Here is a 16350-nt window from a genome sequence, read left to right as displayed (position 1 = left end):
ACTTGTTGGCCCTAAGGCGAGCCTCCTGAATGCCGCTCTGCCTGCCAAAGGCATTGTGGTCCCAGGGGTGTTACCCACACCCTGTGAGCTCGGGTCAGTGTTGGCTGACTGGCTGCCCCTCACCAGTGGGACCGAGGGGAATGGCACTGCTGGGGACCTGGTGCTTGTAGAATGCATGTGAAGTTCACATACATGACACTAGCTGGTGGAGTGGGGTGTGGGATATGTGGCCCCCAGCTGGCAGATCTCAGAAGTACAGAGCGTGTGGGGGTCAGCTGGTAGAAAAGGACATTTTAATATGTTGGCAAGGGGGTGCAGGTAATTCTTACCTGTTCTAGCTTTCTCTCTGTGTGTATTAGCTGTCTGTGTATGTATGTGTGTGTGTTTTTCTCTCTTCCTCTATTACCTGCCCCTCATCTCAGCTGCCTTGTGCCCTGGTCTCAGTCTCCCGGTAGTCAGCCTTGGAGGGAGTTGCCTTCCGTGTGGCTATGCCTCCTTCGTCCTGGCAGCACATTGCCCACAGCAGGAAATGGCACGAGGCCTTCGGACTCCTCTCGTGGACATCATGTCACAGCCCTGCCTGTGAGCAGTGGAAGGTGAGCTGCAGCCCATGGCCTTGCCCGCCTTCATGGCACAGTGGGTGCTCGCAGGTGCAGGTGCTGAAGCGGGTGGTCCGGCTGAGGGTTCTCTGAGAGCCTGGAATGTGTGGGCTGGGGTGTCTGTGGGTCCCCTGGCGGCCCTGGGTGTGGCAGCCCTCGCTGTGTGCAGTCTCCCCGCACAGCGGTCAGATGCTCACTTGAGCGTGTCTTCACCTGGCTAAGATTCACCTGGCTTTTCCCTTCACATTCATTCTTTTTGTTTTGTTTTGTTTGAGACTTGTTTCTTCTATTTGAAAAGCAGAGTTACAGGAATAGGAATGAGACATAGACACCTTTCCTCTGCTGATTCATCCCCCTAGTACTAGTTTACAATGGTGCAGGTGTGGCTAGACCAAAACCAGGAGCCAGGTGTTCCTTCCAGGTCTCCTACTTGGGCGTAGCTTCTCAAGCACTTGTTCATCTTCTGCTGCTTTCCCAAGTACATCAGCAGGCAGCTGGATCAGAAGTGGAGCAGCCAGGCCCAGCAGATAGTGTAGCACTTAAGGTCCTCATCTTGAACATGCCAGGATCCAATATGTGTGCCAGTTCTAATCCCAGCAGCCCCGCTTGCCATCTAGCTCCTGCTTGTGGCCTGGGAAAACAGTGGAGGACAGCCCAGATCCCTGGGCCCAGAGCCTGCCCCCACGTGGGAGACTCAAAAGAAGTTCCTGGTTCCTGGCTTCGGATCGGTGCAGCACTGGCTGTTTTGCGGTCACTTAGGGAGTAAATCATCAGACAGAATATCTTCCTCTCTGTCTCTCCTCCTCTCTGTACATCCGACTTTACAATAAAATAAATAAATATATCTTAAAAAAAGAAAAAGAAGTGGAGCAGCCAAGATTGAACTCAGTGCCCTTGTAGGAGTTCAGTGTGTCAGGGATTGGCTTAATATTCTATCCACAATGTTGGTATCTTAGTTTGTATTTTTCAACCATTTCATAAAAAGTAGTTTTCAAGCTGATCAGTGGACCCTCTTGTCTACTGAAGACTCCCCTTTTACCTCCCATAAATACATGCACGGAATGTCCAGAGCATTCATTAACTTGGTTTCGTTCATGACATTTTTTTGCCAAATATAAATTTTTTGAAGGTTCATCTATTTTCCATGAAATCAAAGCTACAGAGAGAGAAAGCAAGAGACACACACATAGAGGTCTTCTATCCACTGGTTCACTTCTAAATGGTTGCAACAGCTAAAGCTAAGACAGCCCAAAGCCAGGAGCCTCTTCTGAGTCTCCCATGCAGGTGTAGAGTCCCAAGGCTTTGGGCTGCCCTCAACTGCTTTCTCAGCCCACAAGTTGAGTGGGAAGTTTAGCAGCTGGAACTCGGACCAATATGAGATGCTGGTGACACTAACAGAGGATTAGCATGCTACTCCATGGTGCCGGTTTAGCATTAACTATTCAGAGATCCAGTGTATCAGGCTCTCCCTTTGTTGCTTCTGGCATTTGTGTCTTGACAAGAAAGTTCCTCCAGCCCCACAGGATTGCCCCCATGGCTCCTGGTGCACTTGGAGGGGGCGGGCTCCTTCTCTTGCCCACTCAGATCCCTGTGAGGTTGATGGAGTGTGAGCCACCCGCATTCCCTCCTAGTCAGGAATGTGGGCCTTCTCTGATGGGTCCCTGTGATGTGAACGGGGCCAGATGTGTTGGGATGGCTTCCAGGGAGTGGCCAGGAGGACATGACCTGTCTTCCCCAACCCCCTTAGAGCTCCTGGCAGTGAACAAGCTTGGGTGGTGGGGGCTGGGCAGGGAGCAGGGGGCATATCTGGCCAGCTGTACCACCCACAGTGGCAGTGCTGTTCAGCCTTCCGCGGGAACCCCTGGACAAGTGCAGCTGGCAGAGGCTTGACCAGGTTCTGGAGGGGCCCTTGAATCAGCAGGTGCTATGACCTGCATGTTCTGGCCAGTAAGGAGTGCCCATGGAGACGGAGCTGAGTCTGCAAGGACCGGATGTATAGGAAACAGGGAAAGGGAAGGCTTCCCAGGGGGCAGGGAGCACTGACCAGGGTCCGTAAGGCACAGGTGGCTGTGACGCCCTGTACCCTGACACTGAGGAGGACACAGGGCAGGGAGGGTGAAGAGAGTAGAGGAGACAGGGCGGCAGCAGCTCCTGCGAGGCCTGTGACCTGGCTGTGGAGCCGGGTGCCCCGTCCCTGGTTGAACAGGAGGGAGGAGGCCCTTGGGCACCCAGGAGATGGGGTTAGTAGGGACCTGCTCCAGGAGGGGCCCTGACTGGATGATTGGGAGGAGGAGCCACAGGTGGGCACCCCTGGGAGACCTGCTGCAAGCATCTTGGAAAGCCTCCTTGCTTTCTGGAATATTCTATGTTCACAAGTGCTCCTTCCTCCTGAGGCTGGATTGTACTTGTTGGCCTGGTCACACTGGCTGGTTATTCTCCTCCTGCACATCTGGCCCGAGCTCTCCTGCCCAGGATTCCCAGTCGAGGACTGAGCACCAGCACCCAAGGACGTGTTCCTTAGGCCCTTTCACTTCATAGGCAACTCCCTGACTTTGTTCCCATAGGACTGTACGGCCATTAGCTGGGCACACAGCTGGCTTTTAGCCCTCACTCTGCCCTCAGTCTCTAGGTTCCAGGTCTCTCATCTTGGACTTGTGCCCTCTTGATAACAGCTCCTCACCCATCCCTCTTCCTGCTGTCACTCCCTCAATCCATTCTGTCTGTTTGATTGTCGCCTGGCCCACATGTTCCCCAAAGGCAGGCAGTATGTGGCAGATTTGGGGGTTCATCTGGTTTTCTGGGCCCAATCTTAATTACAGATTTCTCTTTTTGAAGAACACTTATTTATCTACTTATTTAAAAGGGAGAGTGATACCATATGACAGTGGATGCTCTTTGAAGCGAGCCATGCCAGCCTGTGGTCAGCGAAAGCCTGTTCATGGGATCTGGGTGCTGAGTGTCTGAGGATGCTTGGTTCTTGAGCCCACCTGCTAAGTTGGGTGCCAAATTTATGAGTCCTGGAGATGGGGGATTGGCAGGGTTTGGGTTGCCAATCCCGGGTCCCTGTGCCCACCTGTGCGGTGGGTTCATGAGCCCTGGGAGTGGGTAATCAGGTGAGGATCAGGTTGCCTGGCCTAGGTTCTTGGACTCACCTGCAGGAATATGCTCTCCTCAGTGAAAAAGGTGGAGCAGGGGATATAGACCCTGAAGCACATAGAGAAAATGGCAGTCCGTTTGGTACCATAGCAGAAAGTGGAGAACACGGCAAATTGGACAAGCATCCCAGCCAAATGATGGCAGCAAAAGTCTGGATTAATGGAGACTGAGGTTGACCATGTAAGCCAATGACCACTGGGAGGGTTGCAGCATCCTTGGATGAGCAAAATCCACAGCATTTCAGAACTATCCAAACCATGTGTGCAGAACCGCAGGACAGGCACACACCGGGACCTGGGGTGGATATCAGGTGGAAGTTCCCCAGCGTTGGCTACTGGGACATTTGGGAAGCTGGGTGTGGCTTCCCTTTTTATCTCTCTCCGTTCTCAAAAAACAACAAGAAGAAATAGCAAATTTGGAAACAATGATTTCACTCATTTATTCTTAACCCTTCATCCTTTCCATCCTGATCAAATATGTAATTATCATAAATTTTTAAATTTAAATTTTAATTTTAAAAAAGGACAGTGACAGAGGAAAGAGAGAAACACTGAGAGTGAGAGAAGATGGTGCTGGCTTCCTCCCTAAATGACCCTGGGACTGGAACTGTGCCAGGCAGAAGCCAGGAGCCTCACCTGAATCTCCCATGTGAGACCAAGCACGTGGGCCATCTCCTGCTGCCTTCCCAGGGCATTGTCAGGGAGCTGGATGAGAAGGGGAGCAAGCAGGACTCAAACCAGCACCTGTAAGGGATGCCAGAGGCAGATTAAAACCAGACATGTGGAACACCAGCCCCTGTGTATGGGATTTCTGAGTGTGGTCCTGTCCCCTGCCAGCAGTGTCCCCTTCTCTGTATCAGGGCTGCACCTGTTGCTCACAGCAGACTCAGAGGTTATAGGGAGAAGGCTGTGCAGTCACAGGGCTGAGCCCAGGCAGGACAAAGTCCATAGGCGGAGGGCACACCATCAATTGCCCATGCCTGCATGAGCTGTAACTGCCATGGCCATACTTTCAGGCAATGTTCAGTACCGTGGCCAGGTGCCTTTGACCTTCTAAAGCCAATGCCCAAACACCTCTAACATTAGCTTCCTCTCTCAGCTCGAAGCCCGAGCCCCAGTAACAGACCTGAAAACCCTCTTGCTCTAACTCTGTGTTTCAAAACTCAGGACAGCCACGAACTAGTAAGCCTGACAGAATCAACTCCTTCTGAGCCGGCCAGCTTGTCCCCTCGTGTCACATTAGTGTGTGGCTCTGGGTTTCAGATTATTCACATGTTGGTGCTGTATAATCTTGTAGTCATCCCACTTCTAGAAAAATCTAAAGAAATGAGCAACTTTAGCAAGGAGAGCATTCTTGGCCTTTCTGTAAAGGGTAAGAATCAAATGGAAGTCCAACAGGGAGGGGCAGCCTGTGTGTCCCCAGAGGGCAAAGAACCGTGGAAGGGACCAGGCAAGGGCTGGGCAGGACTCTGGGCCCTGATGGGTCGAAGGAGCCGGCAGGAGGAAGCAGAGGACAGACTTCGGGTGGCTGCAGCCCCAGCAGATGGAATGAGAGTGCCCTGGGCACAGGTGGAGGTGCTTCCACCAGCACGCACACGTGAGCTACCCTGACAGCCCAGCTCAGGGAGACACGGGTTTGATCAGAACCTGCCCTAGAGTCCCCACTGAAGCATCCTTGTCACCTCACTTTATGGTGCTGGCCTCAGCTTTACTGTTATTTGCACGAATTTTAAAGATTTGTGTTTATTTATTTACAAAGCAAAGTTACAGAGAGAGAGGGGAAGACAGACAGGATCTTATTCACTCCCACAATGGCCACAATGGCTAGGGCTGGGCCAGGCTGAAGCCTGGAGCTTCTTCCAGAGAGACTACATGGTAACAGGCCCCCATCCCATGAGTTCCAAGCCGAGAACAGGCCTCTGCCCCGTAACTCCACCACCCACAGCTGTTTTCTCCTCCCCAGGGCTGAAGTGAGACCTCCCACCCGACGGAGAGATGGCGAGCAGTGATAAAACCATACAGGGAGGCAATGGCCTCATGGTCCCAGGTACACACTTCCTCCTCCTGCTCAGGCTTGCAACCCATGTTGGCACCACCAGGATAGCTCAGCCAAGTGGAGCTTTCTAAAAAAAAAAAAAAAAAAAAAAAAAGATTTATGTATTTTTACATAAAAGTAGAAACAGAGAGAAGTAGAAGTTGAGAGAATGATCTTCCATCCACCGTGTCATTCCCCAAATGTCCACAATGGTCAGAGCTGAGCCAGTCTGTTGGAGCTGAGTCAATATGAAGCCAGGAGCCAGGAGCCAGGAACTTCCTTCAGCTATCCCACACGGGTACAGGGTCCCAAGGCTTGGGGTCATCCTCCACTGCTTTCCCAGGCTGCTAGCTGGGAGCTGGATGGAGAGCAGGGCTGCCAGACACTAGCTGGCACCACATGGGATACAGCGCTTATAGGAGGAGAATTAGCCAATTGAGCCAACCTGCTGGCCCCAAGTAGAGCTTTTTTTCTCCACTTTCTGAGCAGATGACAAGAGCCTGATAATCCGCACCATCGCGTACTTCCAGGACGTAGTGAGCAAGATGGACCTGCAGCGCCTGCGGACAGATGGCGAGGCCCAGGAGGCACTTCTTTTTTGTTCTCTTTTGTTCTGTTTCTTTGGTTGTTTGTTTTATTTCTTTTTACGGGAGGCATTTCTGTCCGAGGCTGGATCATTCAGGTAAAGGCTGGCCCGGCCACGGTGGGCACACAAACCCCAGCAAGTTGATAGTCCCTGTAGAAATGACCAGCATCCAGGGCCTGGGCCGGGCATGGGCCTGTGCCGGGCGCTCACCAGTGGGGCTGCCTCTGCCCCGTGCGCCCAGTGCGCCCAGCACCATAAATGCATATTTCCCGCTCCCACGCAACTTCTCTCTAGCCACCCTGAGTGCTGCCTTTACAAATACTTCCGTAGTGTGGCCAGGGCCTAGCCCTTGAGTGAGAAAGCATCTTTATCAAGTATGGACAACCACAAATAAATTTTTTAATTATGTATTTGCTTATTTAAAAAGCCACATTAGAGAAAGAGACAGGAAATACATGTGCGAGGGAAACCTGCTGGTTGACATCCCTGTGGTGACAATGGCCAGGGCTGGGCCGGGTTAAGCCTGGAGCTTCTTCCAGGAGTCTCATGTGGTAGAAGTTCCTCGCTCTAAGACCCACACCGAGATCAGGCCCCCCATTCCACAGTTCTCTGCCACCCACAGCTGCTTTCTCCTCTCCAGTGGTGAAGCCAAGCTTTCCTGCCCGACAGTGCAGATGGAGAGCAAGAAGGAAGACCACGGTGCAACTGGTGACCACATGGGAGGCAAACAGGGAGGCGATGACACCATGGTCCCAGGTAGGCATGCTTCCTCCTCCTGTTCATGCCTGGGATGTGGGGCGACCCCCAGGGCTGAGCTCAGCCAAAGGCAGTCTCCTGGGGTCTTCAGGAGCACCTTAGTCACCCCAGTCCACATTAGGGGAAGAGAGGGGAGAACAGGGGCCTGTGGTCCTTCTACGTCTTCATGGGTACAAGGCCCAAGCACCTGAGCCATTTTCTGCTGCCTTCCCTGAAATGAGCAAGGATCTGGATTGGAAGAGGAGCAGCCAAGCCCTGAACTGGTGCCCATATGGATGTGGATGCTGCTGGTGGTAGCCATCCCACAATGCAGCACTACTGGCCTCTGAAATATATATATTTTTAATTACAAAAGCCTATAGCAACACAATAGCATGGAGTACAGAACTCACAGACATATTTTAAATTGTGGCTATTTTAGAAATGTTTCTCTTTGTGAAACAGAGGGAGAAAGGCAAAGTTGAAATGCTTTGGAAATATATCGCTCTCATCCCGATACACTAACTGCACAACCCGCTCATGGCTGAGCCTCAGGTGGGAAGGCTCAGGTGGAAGGGCATGAGGCCGTGGTGAGAGCTTCCCCTTTGCAGGGCCCAGGCCCAAGCCTGCTGGATGCTCTGAGCTGGGGAGCGAATTGCACTGCTCTCCTCACTAACACTCTACTTTCTCTCTGCGGCCAGCCTTGCCTGCTGTGTCTCAGTCCTGGAAGCCAGAAGTCCAAGTTCAAGGTGAGAGCTGGGCTGCTGCGTGGGGACGGCTCTGTTCCTGGTTGGCAGAGGGTGCTTTCTCCTTGGCTGTCCTCTGTGCGGGGAGATACAGAGACAGGGAGACAGGTATCAGGGCCAACCCTCTGTCCGCTCCTTGGAACACTGTGCCCAATTACAGTAGGGGCTTCATTTTGGTCTCCAATCTGGGTAACCACATTGAAGTGTCCATAGGGCACCCAATCTAGATAATTATTGTGCACATATGTCTCCTGTTTGGGTCACATATGTTCTCCCATGCTTTCCTCAGCTCCTTCTTCTCTGCTTTCTTTCTGAGCAGATGCTGAAAGCCGCTTTGCAAACATCCTGGACTATTGCAAGAACGGACTGAGCAGGTAGGAGCTGCAGTACCTGCTGGGGGAAGAGGAGGCCTGGGTGATATTTGTGCGTGAGGCAGAATTGTCCAAGTAACTGCTGGGGACCCAGGCTATGCCGCTCACATCTCCCCACATGGCTGGCTCTCTCATGGTGGGCACTTAAGCCCCAGGGAGCAGACAGTACCTGCAGACAGAGTGCACCCACGGCCTGAGTGCTCAGGGCTGGTGGTCAGTGGGCTGCTTCTCCACTGCACACTCAGACCCACAGTGACACTTCCCTCTCCAACCACACTTCTTTCTATGCATCCTGTACCCAAACTACAGATACTTCAGTAGTGACACAGAGGCTGGCCCTTAAGTGAGAAAACATCTTTGATAGGCTTGGACACTGCAAACAGCTTTGAAAACAGACGCTTATTGATTTGTTTATTTGAAAAGCAGCATTAGAGACAGAAAGAGATCATGTGAGTGAGAGTCGTCTGCTGGTTCACTCCACATGGCTACAACATCTGAAAGCAGGAGCCTGGAACACCAGCCAGGTCCCCCACATGGGTGCAGGGACACAAGCCCTCGGATCAAAATTCACTACTCTGCCAGGCACGCTAGCAGGGGGCAGAACCAGAAGTGGAGCAGCTTATATACCGATCTTATATGCGATAGTGGCATGGCAGTCAGCAGCCATTGGGCCAACACAACAGTCCTTAAAGTGCTTCTTAAAAGCCTTTTACATTGGGCCAACATTGTGGCATTGTGAATTAAGCCACAGTCTGTGAGGTTGGTCCCATATTGGTACCAGTTCAGGTCCTGGCTGCTCTACACCCAATCCAGCTCTCTGCTAATGTGCCTGGGTGGCAGCAGAGGATGGCCCAAGTGCTTGGGTCCCTGAACCCATGTGGGAGGCCCAGCAGAAGATCCTGGCTCTGGGTTCCTGGCTTTGACCTGTCCCAGACATGGCCACAGACCAGCAGATGGAAGAATCTCTCTTTATCTCTCTCTCTCAAGCCTTTCATTAAGTAAATCATCTTTTTTTAAAAAAAAAACCTTGTCACACTTACTTCTTTGGTTTCTTAATGATGTGTTCTACAAACATCTGATGGGCCAAAACATGGAGAATCTGGAAATGGAGATTCTTTACCTGTGTAAGCTCCTTCTCTTCCTGACTAACAGTGCAGGTGCTGACTTAGCCAGGATCCAGCCTCCCCAGCCCGTTTCACAGATCACAGGCTGCCTGTCCTCATCATGTGACCTTTGTTGTTACAGTGAGGAGGCGCACGCGCTACTTGAAGCCCTGCTCAGTATTTGCACAGACACGGACAAGGAGCCAGAGGACACGGAGCCAGAGGACATGGAGCCAGAGGACACGGAGCCAGAGGACGAGGAGCCAGAGGACATGGAGCCAGAGGACACGGAGCCAGAGGACAAGGAGCCAGAGGACATGGAGCCAGAGGACACAGAGCCAGAGATCACGGAGCCAGAGGACATGGAGCCAAAGGACATGGAGCCAGAGGACACGGAGCCAAAGGACAAGGAGCCAGAGGACATGGAGCCAGAGGACGAGGAGCATCGAGGAGAGCAGCAGGCGAGGGAGAGGTTTTTGAAGGAATTCCCACAGGTGAAAGCACAGCTGGAGGAGAAAATAGCAAAGCTGCACGCCCTGGCAGACAAGGTAGGCAAGGTGCACTGGGACTGCACCATCACCAATGTGGTGGCTGCCTCCACTGGGACCGTCTCTGGAATCCTGAGCATCATTGGCCTGGCTCTGGCCCCTGTGACCGCAGGAGTCAGCCTGGCACTCACAGCCACAGGGTTGGGACTGGGTGCAGCAGCAGGCGTGACTGGTGCCTCCACTGCCATTGTGGAGCACGTAACCAGGGCATCAGCAGAGGCTGAAGTGGGCCGCATCACATCGAGCAGTGTCAACCAAGTGGAGCTGATTAAACAAGCTGTGGGTCAGAGTGTCCCCAGAGTTATGAATGTAACCCATAGGTGCATTGAAGTCCTGGGAGACGTTGGGAAGAACGTCCGTGCCATCAAGGTTGCACAGGCAAACCCCCGCCTTTTGGTCAATGCCAACCGCCTCATGACCACAGGGAAGATCTCAGCTCGCAACACTAGGCAGGTGCAGAGTGCCTTTGGGGGCACTGCTCTGGCCATGACCACGGGAGCCCGCATTGCAGGTGCAGCCAGCTCTGGACTCTTCCTTCTGATGGATGTGGCCAACCTTGTCCAGGAGTCGGTGCACTTGCATCAGGGTGCCTCTTCTGAGTTGGCTCAAGATCTGCGGCAGCAGGCTCAGGAGCTGGAAGAGAAGTTGGCGCAGCTCATGGAGATCTACAGGAGCCTGCAGGAGGACATGGTTGAGTGAGCATGGACCAGTGCTCAAGTCAGCGGAGCCAGGCTGACAGGAGCCCAGCAAGCAGACACATTCTCTGAGGTACAAATAGACTGAAAAATAAAATCAAGGATCAGGACTGAAGATAGAGAGGCAATGGGCCTGGATGGTGGCCTAGTGGCTAAAGTCCTTGCCTTGAATGCGTCAGGATCCCATATGGACGCCGGTTCTAATCCTGGCAGCTCCATTTCCCATCCACCTTCCTGCTTGTGGCCTGGGAAAGTGGTGAAAGTCAGCCCAGAGCATTGGGACCATGCATCCATATGGGAAACCTGGAGGAAGTTCCTGGCTCCTGACGTTGGAACGCCGCAGTACCGGCCGTTGCAGTAACTTGGGGAGTGAATCATTGGACAGAAGATCTTCCTCTCTGTCTCTGCTCTCTCTATATCTGACTTTGTAATAAAAATAAATAAATCTTTAAAAAAGAAAAAGAAAAAGAGAAAGAGACAGTGGTGAAGGAGAAAAATCAGCACCAAGAACAAGTCTTGAACAGACACACAGTGGACCCCGAGCCTGCCAAGGCCTTCCAGGAAAGTCTCCTGCCACGTGCCAATCAGGAAGAAGGGACAGGAAGCCTGTCACCCTGCACCTACTCCTACTCCCAGAAAATTCCCGCACGTTCCTCTTAAGTGCACTCAGGGCCTGGAAGCTGCTGCCTGCATCACTCACATTTCACACAGGCTCTAGTTTGAATCCTGGCTGCTCCACTTCCAATCCAGCTTCCTGCTAATACACCTGGAAAAGCAGGGGAGGTTGGTCCAAGTGCTTGGGTCACTGCACCCATGCGAGAGACACAGCAAGAAAATCCTAGCTTTGGCCTACCCAGCCCTGAGTGTTGCTGCCATCTGGGGAGTGAACCTGCAGAAGGATGATCTCTCTCTCTCTCTCTCTTTCTCTCTCTCATTCTGCTTTGCAAGTAAATAAATAAACCTTGAAATACAAAAAAAAATCCAGCACCATTTTCCCCCTGAATACTTACAATTGAAACTCCTAGCATGAGCCAATCCCACGGAAATGGTTGTGTCCATTGAGATTTTTCCTTGTAAGCAGCAGCCAACGGGGAATGTTGCTGACATGAACCAGGAGAGAGAAGCTGCTGGAGAGAACCAGGACAGTAAAGTGACTGGATGGAAAAGCCATATCCATTCATGGAAGGCAGGACAGGAGGCAGAGCAGGTCTGCCCTACCTTGGCTGGCCCGGGTTCAAACACCTTGGCTCCTGGCATCCCATGGAGTGACACATACATGCCCAGGAGACTGGATGGCTCGGGGCAGATGGCTGCATCCTTGGGCCTGGCGATGGAGCCAGGGCATGTAGAAGGAGGAGGAAGAGTGTTGGGAACACAAATGACACAAATCTGGCAAGGGGATGTCTTAGATTGACCTGGGCTTGTGTGTTTGGCTGAGCATTGACCATCACACATGTATATATGTGCCTTTTCAGTCTAACAGAAGCCTTGTTCTTCAGCCTGTCATGGCTACAGCCATCTCCAGGACATCAGCAAAAGTGTGCCCAACTGCTGCAAGCTCCTCCTCGTGGGCCTGGGAGTGACACACTGGAGTGGAGGCTGATGGCCAGGGTTCTCTTGCTGTCTGGAGGAGGCTCCTCTCTCAATGTTCTGTGTATCTGTGACCACCACTGCCAGTGTCTTCCCCGGGTGGTTTCTCTACTTCATCTCACTCCCACCCTGTGGCAAATGCATTCTCATGGAGCATGATTTCCCTGAGGACCTTGACCAGGAAGGCTGTGGGACCTCCTGCTTACATCAGCTCCCTGTAGTGGGAGCTCAGGAGGCCTCCGAGGTTTGATTTATATTCCTCATCCCATGCAGTGCAGCAGCCAGGTGAATTTCTCAAAATCATCCAAGCTAATTTACCTGAAAGACAAAGCAACGTGGGTCTCCACCCCAAGCGGCTTGAGAAGCTAGAAGTCATCAATTTGGAAGGTGTGGTTAACCATGGCCTCTGTCACTGCCTCGTGGTTACAGATAAGGGCATTGGGTGGTACGACACTGCCCAGGACGGGGCATTGGGGTGGGGGACGACACTCACAGCCACAACATTGTCCTCCCCTGGTGAGGGACAGCAGCTTTCTTGTGACAGTCTCATGGGACAAGGGGATGTGCCACATTGGCCTCTCTCCTAGCACTCTATTCATAAAACTCTTCTCAAAATGTCTTTGTCCCCACAGCCTCCAGATTTATTCCTTTTAAGCTGAGCAGAGAACCATGCAGACCCTGGGGGCACAGACACCTCCCCTGTCAGGCAGTGAGACCTATGGTGAGAGCACTCTGTGTGGCCCGCCCATCCTGACACCCACCCTCTGAATGAACTGGAAGCAGCTTTCAGCTGGCATTCTTGCAGAAGAACCAAGGGCTGCAGTTCTTCAGTGGTGGCAAGGACACCTGGGCAGCTACTTGCCCATGCGGTCGCACCTCAAGGACACAAATCAACAACTGCCACCCCAGAATTGCCATCTTCACCCACCAGGCAGGCTTGCCGGTGTCCCCAGTATTGTGACATAGGGAACAGGGGAACACTGGTCTCTCTTCCTTTTTAATTTACATTAAGCTTTTATAAATTCGCACTTGCACGAAGCAGCACAGAGGGTTCTTGGGCACTCCAACCTGGTTTCCCTCCATGGGAACAGCATGCAAACCTTCTAAACACTGGCAAGCACTTCACCTTGCCAGTATGTGTAAGCACACAGGCAGGGACGCTATCACAGCCTGCTTCTCGTGCATGAGGCGGCTGTGTCTGCCCCGCCGTGAGCAGCACTGCGGGGCCTTGACACTGACAGAGCTCAGATGTCAGCTGTACAACACTGCCCGTGTCTTGGCTAACTCCCAGACATGCTCAGACTGAGCAGGCAGCCTTCCCACTGGAGACCAGCTGTGGCCTCAGGACATGGTCAGTACACTCTGCTTGATGTGTTGTATTTATTTATAAGGCACAGTTAGAGAGGGAGGGGAATGGAGAGAGATCTTCCATCCACTGTGGCACAAGAGTTAAGCCAACACTTGTGACAATAGATTCTTACATGGATGGGTCCCAGTGTAAGACCTGGCTGCTCCACTTCCATCCAGCTCCCCGATAATGCACCTGGGGAAGCAGCAGAAGTGGCTCAAGTGCGTGGGCCCTGCACTCACAGGGGAGACCAGGATGGAGTTCCAGGCTCCTGGCCCCAGCCTGGGCCAGCTCCCACTGTTGTAGCCATTTGGGAAGTGAATCAGCAGATGGGAGATTGTCTCTGTGTGTCTGCTGCTCTGTCTGATTCTGCCTTTCCAGGAGCTCACATCGGTCTCTCCTGCATCCCTAGAGCATGAAGGCTCTGGGTGGGCTTGTCATCTGTAGACTGTACTGAGCTGCCTGAGGTCGGTGCCTGGTGCTCAAGCCAGGTTTTCCCATGTGAGGAAAGACAGTCAGAGGGTGCATGGGTTGGGATGGTAGCCTCACTGTGAGTGCTGGGCCCAGCAGCAGCCCCTGGCTATGCCTGAACTGTGTCCAGGTCCAGCTGAGCCTGCTTCTCCAGGGGCAGATAAGGCTGTGCCCTTGCCTGCTGAGCCTCCCAGCTTCCACTAGGTGGTGCTGGCGGTGGCCCTGGGAGCTGACCTCTGTGCTGAGGTTGGCAACAAGTCAACAGCCACAACAATCAAGGCCAAGGGGTCAGGGAGAAGGAGGAAGCCCACAGGGTACCTCCTCTGACTGTGGCGTCTGGGGGTGGAGCTGATGTAGGACTGGCCAACTGCATGTTTGCTGTGTTGCTGTAACGGTGAGTTTCGGTTTCCATTTTGTGTGCAAGGTACTTCTGGCTGGAAGTTTGGGTCTCATTACATAAACGCACGGTGCACAACACTGAGGACGGCTGGACCAGCAAGGACTCCCTGGTAAGCCGGGGACACTGTGAACCCTCTCCCTTTACAACCCCTCGTGTCTCTGCAAGACAAGGATCACTGCCATGCATGGTGGGGTGAGGGAACTCAGAGAGGTTAGGTGGCAGGTCCCAGGTCACACAGCTCAGCAGGTGTCAGCCTGCATTGACACCAGGTTCCTGTCTGACTCTCCCTAGGTTTCCATGGTGTCTGTGAAGAGTGGAGGGGCAGGGAGGTGGAGAGGCACTGCCCCAGGGGCTTCAGAAGATGTCCCAGGCTGGGCATGGGTTTGTAGGAGCAGAGACAGAGCCAGGAGCCTGGGACTGACCAAGTCCTACTCGTTGGCCCTAAGGCGAGCCTCCTGAATGCTGCTGTGCGTGCCAAAGGCATTGTGGTCCCAGGGGTGTTACCCACACCCTGTGAGCTCGGGTCAGGGTTGGCTGACTGGCTGCCCCCCGCACAGTGGGATTGAGGCGGAATGGCACTGCTGGGGACCTGGTGCTTCTAGAATGCATGTGAAGTTCACATCCGTGACACTAGCAGGTGGAGTGGGGTGTGGGATATGTGGCCCCCAGCTGGCAGATCTCAGAAGTACAGAGCGCGTGGTGGTCAGCTGGTAGAAAAGGACCTTTTAATTTGTTGGCAGAGGGAACCAGTAATTTTTTCCTGTACCAGCTCTCTGTGTATGTGTATGCGTGTCTATCTGTCTTTCTCTTTCTCCTATCTGCCCTCATCTCAGCTCCCTTTTCAGCTGATCTGACTCCTGGTATTCAGCCTTGGAGGGTGTTGGCCTACGTGCCGCGGCTCCTCCTTCATGCTGGCAGCATATTTTCCACAGCAGGAAATGGCACGAGGCCTTTGGACTCCTCCTGTGGACATCACGTCATAGCTCTGCCTGTGAGCAGTGGAAGGTGAGCTGCAGCCCGCAGCCTTGCCTGCCTTCATGGCACGGTGGGTGCTCGTGGGTGCCTAAGGGCAGGTGCTGAAGCAGGTGGTCTTGCTGACGTTCCTCTGAGAGCCTGGAATGTGTCAGATGCTGTGTCTGCGGGACCCCTGGAGCCCCTGTGCATGGCAGCCCCGAGTGTGTGCCGTCTGCCCGCCCAGCACTCTGCACTCACCTTGCCCACCTGCATCCCAGCCAACTTGAGCGTCTCTGCACCCGCCTAGGGGTCATCTGGCTTTTCAGTGTGTTCACATCTTTTTTTGTTTTGTTTAAGATTTATTTGTTCTCTTTGAAAGGTAGAATGCTAGCATGGGGGTGGGAAGAGAGAGCTATCTTCCATCTGCTGATACATCCCCCACTAGTTTACAATGGTGCCGACGAGGTTAGACCAAAACCAGGAGTCAGGTGTTCCTTCCAGGTCTCCTGCTTGGGCGTAGCTTCTCAAGCACTTGTTCATCTTCTGCTGCTTTCCCAAGTACATCAGCAGGCAGCTGGATCAGAAGTGGAGCAGACCAGACTGCAATCATGCCCTATGAGAGTTTAGTGTCACAGGCAGTGTCTTTTTTTTAATATAATTCCTTTATTATTATTATTATTATTATTATTAATTACCTTGCATTATGTGACACAGTGTTATGGGCACTGGGATTCCCCCCACCCCTCCCTGAACCCTCTCCCCATGGTTTATTTCTCCACCTTGTTGCATTACCACAGTTCAAATTCAGTTGAGGTTCTTCCATTGGAAGTATTTACCAAGCACAAAGTCCCCTGTCTTATTATCCTAGTGGGTTCAACGATTTCTTGGTGAGACCATCTCTGGTCTGAAGGTAAAGCCAGCAAAGTATCATCCCAATCAATTAAAAGCCCCGACATAACATCAACAACCATTTACAACCTTATGGCATTAATTGACATGGTATTGATTAACAAT

At 52.7% G+C, this 16350-nt stretch overlaps 1 protein-coding gene across 1 annotated transcript; it reads left to right on the top strand.

The window, feature by feature from the left end:
- Nucleotides 1-9751: 9751 nt before the first annotated feature.
- Nucleotides 9752-10743, top strand: LOC121159910 (apolipoprotein L3-like). The gene has a single exon (XM_040985377.1). The coding sequence runs from the start codon at nt 9753-9755 to the stop codon at nt 10575-10577; it is 825 nt and encodes a 274-aa protein (XP_040841311.1). The 5' UTR covers nt 9752; the 3' UTR covers nt 10578-10743.
- Nucleotides 10744-16350: the final 5607 nt, after the last annotated feature.

This window comes from Ochotona curzoniae, unplaced genomic scaffold, assembly GCF_017591425.1.
Source record: "Ochotona curzoniae isolate NIBS_2020 unplaced genomic scaffold, NIBS_Ocur_1.0 contig_1014, whole genome shotgun sequence".
In the NCBI taxonomy this organism is placed as follows: Eukaryota; Metazoa; Chordata; class Mammalia; order Lagomorpha; family Ochotonidae; genus Ochotona; species Ochotona curzoniae.
Note: the sequence above shows the minus strand (reverse complement) of the source record. Positions and strands in the feature narration are given on the sequence as shown.

Excerpts from the sequence above, each read along its gene's own strand:
- LOC121159910 (XM_040985377.1), top strand. The coding sequence starts at position 9,753 with ATGGAGCCAGAGGACGAGGAGCATCGAGGAGAGCAGCAGGCGAGGGAG.